This window comes from Sander vitreus, chromosome 4 (genome assembly GCF_031162955.1).
Source record: "Sander vitreus isolate 19-12246 chromosome 4, sanVit1, whole genome shotgun sequence".
In the NCBI taxonomy this organism is placed as follows: Eukaryota; Metazoa; Chordata; class Actinopteri; order Perciformes; family Percidae; genus Sander; species Sander vitreus.
In genome coordinates, this window is record NC_135858.1 from 8,749,365 (window position 1) to 8,759,416 (window position 10,052).

Genomic DNA, 10,052 nt, shown 5'->3' on the forward strand with positions numbered 1-10,052 from the left:
AAAATGCTGAAGCACAAAGTCAGGCCAATGACCCTACTGACTTTAGAACAGTAAAGAGTTAGGCCATTAGTTGCAAAATGATGATAACACACCATTGTACTGGAGAGATAAGTAGCCCATAGGCTATATGTGTCACATTTATTTAATGTAGGCTAATTATTTTATAATTATTTAGGCTACCTGGTTAATTACCTTCAATAATAGCCTTCCGACGAGCATTAGCTGTAGTTCTGAAACCACTTCAGTGATACTGAAGTGGTTCTCAATTAGCTCATTCATATTTAAACAAACAGTGATGCGGTCACAGGTGTGTTTACTGCTGCGGTTTTACCAGCCAGTCAGAGCCGAGTAGGCTACCGGAACGGTTTAACACGCCACTGATATGCCGAAAAACTTAGGCATCAACCAAAACACCCTCTTTGTATGTATCCTGACAAACGAGCGAGAGAAAAGATAACATTAGATAATATGTCTGATTTTCGAAGGTCGTGTGCGTTATATACCAGAGGCAATAGAGTGTCCCGATATCGACATTCTCCCCAAAAAATCTTAAATCATCATGCATCATTTCCGAGTGATTTTGAAGCGATGACAGGCAAATAATTCTTTTGCGAGACTCTATAACAATATGCCCCCCGCCGGGATGGCGACAATGCTTTTTTTTTTATCATCACCGTGGGACACATTCATCCTGCCTGTCGGCTGGGGGAAAGGTGAGGGAGATGAATCGGGGAATGAAGTTCACTAAGCGGTGGATCAGATTGACTTAGAGAGTTAATAATTCGGAGGGGGGGGGACACACATCTAGTTCTTCTTCTTTTTCAACAAGCCGCATGAAGTCGTTTAATCGCCGAAGCTTCAAATGCATTCATCACCGTCATCCGGCGTGCCTTCACATTTGGAATGTATTTCTCTCCGAGGCGAGCTGTTCACCGAGACTTGGAGGACCTTACAGCGAGCTGCTTTAGGTTCAACTGTTGCTGATTCTCTCTGAAACATTAAAAGCTATGAACGAAATGGAATGCTGTTACTAAGCATTTGGTAGGAGCATAGCTGTTAGATTGTTAACTTGTTTTATTTTCAAGGTAATTATTAAGTTTTCAATTTTCAAGTAAATTATAATAACTCGGTATGACCATATTTGAGTTACAGAGTGATAAATGGGCAAAAATAACTGATTATATTTTTTTTATTCGAAACATGAACTTCAAGAATTATGCATTTCGTTTATCTGCCCATTGATTAGTGATATTTGATACATTAAAAAAATGCCACACACTGCTGTTATTTTTCACATTCTGGATGGTATTACATTTAGTAATAGCCTACTAGCAGATGATAATATAGGCCTATATTATATTAAATGCAAAGTTAAATTTAAAAAGTCCAATGCCTTATTTTCTGCTCTGTCCTGTGTGGCTGCAGTATTTAACGTTCCTGTGCCTTTTGAATAATGGTGGGATTAACGGAACATAAACTGGCTTGGTGATGATTTTTGGACTTTGGACATTTACACCTGCCAAATGGACTGAAGCACTAGACTCAGGCGGACCTGTGAGTCAGAGTGCGATTGGCATGTTGAAGCTTAAATGGCCGTGAGGCATTGTTACTTACTGGCAGCAAAGTGCTCCGATCCGCCTGATTGCGCTAATTGCTTTGAAAGATACATTATGTATAATTATGGAGTTCGGGTTGGACTGCCGGCTCTTTTCTCTCATCTCTCCGAGGTGCATCATAAGGCTGCTATCGTACTGAAAATCACTTAAATGTTGCTTGAATTATTTCAGATTTCCCTGAGATCTCAAATTTGACTAATTTATTCATCAGAAAATATCTTCCAATTGTTTATGTCCCACGAATTTAAAATCAGGATATAGGATTTATACTCACATGAGCGTCACTGCCCCCAGATGAAAGTCATTTACTTGCACCAAGTGCAAATATTTTGCCTGAAAATGCCTTTTGACATCGACACTCCTTTTATGTCTTTACAGTCTAAATTGACAGACCTTGCGTGAAAAGGGTTAAGACAACTTTGAGAGGAGGCAACAATGGGCCTTTGTATGGAGTCCCTGCCTCCTGACTGGGAATCAAAGCTAGTTTATAAAGTTAAATAAAGGCCCGATGAGCCTTACAGTTGTTTTGTATCTCAGCTCGGCCCTCATTTGTTGCTTCGGGATTTAAATGAAACGGTATGGTAATCGTCTTCTCCATGGCACATCAGTCTTCTTAAAGACCACTGTTTGGGATGCTAATTGCAACCAACATTGTTTTCCAGAAACACTGTCCCTCTGTTCACAAGGCAAATAAACTGGAGACAAGATACTGCAACAACCAAGGCCCATACTCAGGTAACATAGATTTGTTAGAATAAAATTAACTTTTGGGCGAGATCATCAATAAAGCATCAACTTTTGATGAGAACAGATCAAAAAATAATGTATGTTCATAATATATGAAGCCGACACTATACATCATAGGGTCGTTTATCTATCATTTCATAAAGTATTTTGTCATGTTTGTCAACTAACACTTCAAAATAATTGTATTTCAGATATGTCCTCGGTCATCAAGGCAGAAAACACTGGTGTCAGGCATGGGGGAAATGCAGTGGGAATAATAACTTAATCACAGACCTGCAGTGTTTTCAGAACCAACATGATTTATGAGTTTCTGAACGAGTACACATCACCTGGGAAAATTAGCACGCTACGCGTTGTTGCTACACGTTAACAAACAGCGCAAGTTAATGCGTCTCATGTGTGCCTTTACTCAGACTCGTTTAACGACTTGCTGTCACACACACACACACACACACACACACACACACACACACACACCCACACACACTCACACACACACACACACACACACACACACACACACACACACACACACACACACACACACACACACACACACACACACACACACACGCGCGATGTGCTGCCGAAGAAAAAACATTATGATAAATATTATGTCAACCGGAAACCACTCTTACCTATTCTAAAAATATTTTTTTAATGACAACATTTATTTATGTATTAATATAAATGTATTATTTTATTATACTTCTTAATACCATTTATAAAAAAAAAGTAGGCTGATAAACATCCAAAGCCCCATTTATTTTCCTTGATTCCACTTCCCCGAATTACCACAATAAAAGGCCATGACCTCACCAAATAGCAAATGATTTACCTTATCGTGCCATCTTTATCGCTCACATGCAAAACATGTAGGCTGCGTATCTGGTTCAATCACCGTGTCACCTTGAATGTTAATTGCAATGTTCAAGTGAAGGAAGCCATTTAGTAGCCTAGTTCAACCATTATAGGCTACACCACAACAAGTTAAACTTTATGAGGCATTGGTTTGGGATCTGCGGTACCCCACTGGGTTATTTTAAATTTTCTTCTTAAAGTTATGGCACAGTGACAGATAGATTATGAGGATGATTGGTTTGAGGTCTCACAATCCCCACTGTATTTAACGCCCCGCATACTCACATAGCCCTAATAACAAACGCCTCCTCAGACACGGATCTGCGGTCTGTGTATCTTGGGAAACACTTGCACCAAGGAATCCTTTTCAGGAAGGCACTCTCTGAACGTGACTAGTGGGCGCTGACCCTTTTCTTCTGAGGAGCCTATATTACACCGACTATAGCGCTCATTTGAATAGATGGGAATGGCGTGCGATCGGCTGAGAAAAAGCTAATTTTTCAGGCTGAATGGCTCAGTGTCCCTGGGCTAGGGCGGGTAGAGGAGGAGGCGGTGCTGCGCTCTCGGTGTGGGTTAAACTTTTTCAATAGTCTCCCTAGAGCCGAGCGCTTTGATCCGGGCGCTGCTGGCGCCTAAAAACAACATAACTTGTCTGCCCATTAGGGAGACTGACAAATCGTGACAGATTGTTTATGCTTGGCAATTAGCGATGCAGACGCTTTCCTGAGAACCGACTACACAGCAAAAAAAGGTGATCTATTTTAATGACTAGGATTTGTTTTTTTGATATGAACTCAAACTGTATGCCGTACTTCTCCATTCTAAATCAAATGTAGCATATATATATATATATATCCAGTGGCATCTTTTCTGCAAGCGATAATAATAAAAATCCCCTCTTTTTAGGGACTGCAGATAATGAGAAGGTACAGCCAGGTAAAGCAATGACAGTCCTGGGTTAAATCTTTCTTTGGCTCCAGCTGTCTCCTCCCTCTTGCCCCCGACGCCACATCATTTTTGACTTAATGGATGTAGTCAAAGGGGAAAAATCCTAGTGATCCCTCCCCCAAGCCCGATAATTACCCCCAAATGACTGCGAAGGCCTGTGTGTTTCAATCTGATTAGAGCCCCGCAGCCATCAATAAACAGCGCGCTGCAAGAGGTTCATCACATAAAGAACAGTAAACTGCAACATTCAGGACTCACTTCAGCAGTTTCAGCACATGGCCGTCATATGGGTGGATGTGAATACAGCATGTCACAATGTTTAGGACATAAAAGTTATGATAGATGCTATAAACAATAAAGTAATAATAGAAATAATGCACATGCCTCCTATTATAAAATGTCAATAACGTAATGGATCATTATAGGGTTTACTAACATCATTTTGTGGGATTAAGTCTTGATGAAACCATGGCCCTTTAAGAGTCTGTTGTCTTTGTTTATCTGAAGTTGCTCGTTTAAAAAAAGTAAAGTATTGTCAACTGCCTACTCTGATTTTCTTTTTCTCTCTCTCTTTGAGTCCAGGGCCAGCCCATCTCGCCCCTGATTGGCTGCCTCTCTCTCCACGTCTGCCTTATTATAGCCCTGCACTCCAATTCGGTCACATAAACATGAGGATACCGTCACCTTAGGGCGCAGCGCAGTAACTTTGTGTAACTCTTTCTACTGTAGCCACGAGAGTCAACTAGTCACCTCACCCGTGCCAGTCGGACCTGTATGGCCCCATCGATCGCCATGTCAGCTTTGACCGCTGGTTTGAAAACTGAAGAACTCCCTCCCCGCTCGGTTCTCGGCAGCAGAGGCGAGATGCAGACTAGTCTGAGCCCCGCAGAGGAGACCGTGAAGCCCAAAGTTGCTATTTTGCCTTTCAGCGTCGAGGCACTGATGGCTGATAGGAAACCCAGCAGAGAGGTGGCATCCCCAGATGCCCCGTCCGTTCCCGGGACGTCCCATGCGCTGGGAAAGGGCGTAAGGATGGGCTCTTTCGGTAGTCTGGATACTTCAGTTCCTGCTTTACCCATGAGCTCCTCGTTTTCAGTGGGCGACATCATGAACATGCCAGAAGACGTACTGATTAAACCCGAGAGCCCCGACAGTAATGAGAGGACTTCATGGCTACAGAGTCCTCGTTTTTCTCCCACACCTCCAAGTAAGTTTGGCGGCAGTGCAAAATAAATAACATATCTATTAAATATTTGTAATATGATGCTCATGTTTGGACTTTTATGGATAATGATTTCTTTCTTGTTTTGAGAACGTTTACTCAATGTATTTGTCTTGTGTGGATTCAGCATTGCGCATTGGAATCCAAGGTTTTAAATGTACGCGTGTTGTTCTCTTACAGGAAGGTTGAGTCCTCCTGCGTGTCCCCTGCGAAAACACAAGACGAACAGAAAGCCCCGGACCCCCTTCACGACGTCTCAGCTGCTGGCCCTGGAGAGGAAGTTCCGCCAGAAGCAGTACCTTTCCATCGCCGAGCGGGCAGAGTTCTCCAGTTCCCTCAACTTGACGGAGACCCAGGTCAAAATCTGGTTTCAGAACAGGAGAGCGAAAGCAAAGCGGCTGCAGGAGGCAGAACTTGAAAAACTGAAAATGGCAGCTAAACCTATGCTGCCTCCAGCTTTCGGGATTTCATTTCCTCTCGGTGCGCACGTGCCCGCGTCCTATGGGTCTCACCCGTTCCAGAGGCACTCTCTGCCGGTTTCCCCAGTGGGACTGTACGCCGCTCACGTCGGATACAGTATGTACCACCTCGCTTGACAGGGACGGAGGACGAGGGGTACGTGCAGTGGGACACAAGGGGTTAAGACTACTTTCTGAGGGGCCCGAGCGAGAGGGGCCCTTCGGACAGGTGTGCTGACACAAAATAAAGAGGCATCCCGGCGGTGAGCTCAGTGTCACATCCTGTCAGGGGGCCAATGCCTTCACACAGACCTCCTTCTGAGGACCTTGAAGTTTATCCACTCTTCCTGACCTTGCCAGTAAGTTCAAACACTGCAAAAAAAATAATAATCCAACTTTATTAGTCATTTAATCTCGAGTCTCACATCGGTTTTTGTCAGTGGACAATGCCAATCAAGAACGAATTGATGGAAATCTTATTTCAGAAAATAATTTGAGTGTGAGACTAAATTACTCTAAAATGGACATTTTGGTGCAGAGGTGGAAAATTATTTAGTAACTGTAAGCCGGTGATATATCACGAATGGACGGTCAAGTATGGACGCTATGCTGTGTGCCACAGTGTGTCAAAGATAGCCCACTGCTCTACTTTCACCAGCAGGTAAAAGGGCTATTAAACCAACTTCTATGAGTAAGTCAGAGACTATTGCGCACCTTCACATTTTGCACCAACCAATTTATGTTGGGCATCATATAGCATTAGTGGGCTGCTGTCACACTGCAAAAAACTATTTTTTTTTGCATTCGTATCAATGCGTAGCTATAGTGGGTTACTGAATCCGGTGTCAATGAATGCTCTTTGGGAATTTGGAGAACCACAGCATTCGTTTTTATAACAGCACTGTCTGTTGTTGGAATGATTCCCTTCGGAAGGGATATGTGTACTGTAAAATAATGTATATTTGAAGAATATTCTCATTTATATTATGAATATATTTGTGACATAACTTAACAATAAATTTTTTTAAATCTTTTTCATTAAGCAGTTGTTCGTTTTGACTGACACTTGCATGGTGCCTGTAGATTATTACATACTTCTTTTACAAAGCAGTAGGATACACTGTGCTTGAAAATAACATTTTCTTATTTTTTTTATGACAGGTAGGCTAATACATAGGCCTAGTGTTTTACAATTCTTTATCTATTTTTTAGGAAGAAGTGTGGGCCTGTTGTGAGTTATTGGACATTGCATCGCATATTGAGACAAACGAGTGTATATGGGGAAAAAGCAGAAGGGATCATTATTATCAAGCCTGATAAAGCGTGTTAAAAAATTTAAACTAGGAATATTGATCAGCATAATTTAAATATTGTGCTTTGTGGAATGTCATCGAGACATCTAAACGCTTTATGTGACCCACACCATAAGAATATTGACAATACAATGTCCACAGTTCTTCAGTTCAAACCTTTCACACTTTCTGTGCACATATTTCAGACTTGCAGTGCTGGTGTGCAGCGTGCATTTAAACTTGACACATATTATTTTGGGGGAATGTATTGCTACAGCTGTTGCCTATTGCTTTGGAACAACTAACCTAGATTTTGTTGGCGCCAGAAGAGTTAAGGAGGTGGGGATGGGGATAGGGGTGGAGGTGGGGGGTGGGGGTGGGGGGGGCACAACCAGTTGTGCTGACTTCAAAACATACCGATACATATTGGAGATTCCTTCTCTGGGCTAAATTGCTTGTAAACAATCCACACAGAGTGTCATTATGGAGTATTTAGGGTGTAAAATGAGCCAGGTGGCACCCTTATTATGGAGAAGACAGGGTGTTACGATTCGTGTGTACAAACGTATTACCTTACTGGCGCACATAAAGAACATATTACATCCTTCAGATGAACGCTGGAGTCATTTTCTGCCATCAGGAAGACCTAAATGACAAAACAGGGATCAGACAGGGAGAAAATTACAGACCACTCCACAGCAGTTTTGAAGGCTTTCTCTCGAGTTCTCTGCCATTCAGGCAGGGGTTAAATTGGAGTAAAATAATTGCTGTAATGAGCAAAGGCAATCTGCCGCAGACGGAGGCCGGCTCCAGCGAGGCTGTAGCTCCAGGCAAGGCGGAACTTTTATCATTCCTAAAATGTCAACGGGGGACTGGGACGGGCAACACTTCTCTCTGCACTGTGATTTCCTTCTCAGCGCTGACAAGCTGCTGTCCTAAACAAGGGCAGCAATAGTAGTATTTATATATGTTTTAGAGACACATACATATTTAAAGCATCACTTCCCAAGTGTTTAAGCCCACACTCAATTTAAAAACCTTACCTTAGTAGGCCTATGCAAGTAGTTTCAGTTTAAAGTGTAGAGTTGACTTTAGTTCATAGTGGAGGTTTATTTATTTATTTATTTGACATTGTATTGTATTTTCCTCTGACAATATCCGCTCCATTAGACTATATGAATTAATACATAATCCCTGACAATACGTTTAAATCACACGAATGGACGCTCTATCTGACTAGAAGAGAAACTTGACACAAAAGAGCCAAAGGGGATCCGTCCACTCTTTTAACTCTTTCATTCTTTTGTCCCCGGCTCTCAATCTTGCCAGGAGCCCAACAGAAAAACAAAACTCACTTGTTTATATCATCCAAAAGATCACAGGAGGCTGTTTGACTCTGTTAAACCCCTTGATCCCCAAGAAAAGGGAAAATGGGTTATTAGAAGTCGCCTACACAGCTCGGACAGATGATTCTTATAATAGGGGAGAAGTGAGTGGATGTTAGACCTTTAACCTTTATTCACTTAAAGCCTATACGTTTTGGGACTTTTTATGAGTGAGAAATTAATAAAGGTTATCAATATAAGTGTGTAGCAAAAGTGGATCTCGGCTTATTCTTTAACAAATTAAGAAACACTTTAATTGCAACATATTTAGCCAGACAAAAATTACGAGACCCAAGTTGATTTTTTTCTGTTAAATCTGCCGGGTATAGCATAGGCCTACTTTCCTTAAAACGATAATATGCCCAAATCTATATTTACCAACACATATCAAAAGGCCTTTTGACCTGTATGATACTTGACCATAAACGGAGCTTTGTTCTAAACCAAGTAGTCATAGTATTTAAATACAATTATTTGACACTAGAGTTAATTCAATTCAATTCGCTGTTAGAAATGTATTAACGTTATTTGGTTCTTTATTTCGAGCTAATGCAAGTAATGAAATGTGCGCACATTTAATGTGACTTTTATAGTAATAAATGGTTGTTAGCCTGGCTGTTGCGAGTTGCAAAGGTTAATCCGGTACTGTCATTATATGTATACACAGTGTTGACAGTGTAATGAGTCGAACCTTTAATATAAGCTAAAATAGGTGGTGGACCTTACAATAGTCTCAAGACAAAATCCATGAAATAGCCTTTTCAGGTTACTTTCTCTTTTCCTGTCAGATACCACACCACCACCTTCTGTTCAGAGTCGGAGTAACATAAAAAAGGCTCTTTTGTTTCGATATAAATAAAGAATATATAGAAGTTTAAGTGACTAAAATCAACTCAATAAACTAACAACTATACTGAAATGAATGTCCACCATTTATCCATGACATAACAATATTAGGCTATAGGCCTATCTCATTTGAGTAGGTCTACTTCATGGCGTTGGGCCTTTTCAGTTTTTTCAGGCAAATGAACAGTGAGTGAATAAACCAGAGCGACAATTGTTTTTAAATTAGTCGTGGCAAAAAATATTAAAACTGTCCTGGGAAAGACCTTTTCAATCACTCGGCCCTTTGAAAATTTGACGATGCATGCTGTGATTTCACCTTCAGTATAGGAGTTTATTTCTTGAAACATTTATTTTGTTGTCTGCTTAGTGTGAACATGTCTTCTGTTCACGTGTAAAAAGGTAAGCGTGAATAAAAACATTTTCAATTATGCCTACTCATCAGATTTTTTCAACATGTTGATAGCTCTCTGGGTCCTAACAATGAGAGAAAGCGCTGGCTAAAATAAAGGCGTGCGGACGCAGGACAATGGTTAATATTTCCATCCTAAAACTAAATAATATAATAACCTAATTTAACTGGCAGACTGTATAACGTGAACGCGCAGCCACGTCCTTGCTCTGCAATACGGCTCGAGCCCTAAGTCAGTCACAGCCACGTGCTGTAGGCCTGAATACTA

General features: G+C 41.2%; 1 protein-coding gene across 1 annotated transcript; it reads left to right on the forward strand.

Annotated features, from left to right (window-relative positions):
* The first annotated feature begins 4,822 nt into the window (after positions 1–4,822).
* Positions 4,823–6,885, forward strand: msx1a (muscle segment homeobox 1a). The gene is made up of 2 exons (XM_078248059.1): positions 4,823–5,379; positions 5,575–6,885. Exons 1-2 carry the CDS (start codon positions 4,947–4,949, stop codon positions 5,988–5,990), a joined length of 849 nt encoding a protein of 282 aa, XP_078104185.1. The 5' UTR covers positions 4,823–4,946; the 3' UTR covers positions 5,991–6,885.
* The last annotated feature ends 3,167 nt before the right edge of the window (positions 6,886–10,052 follow it).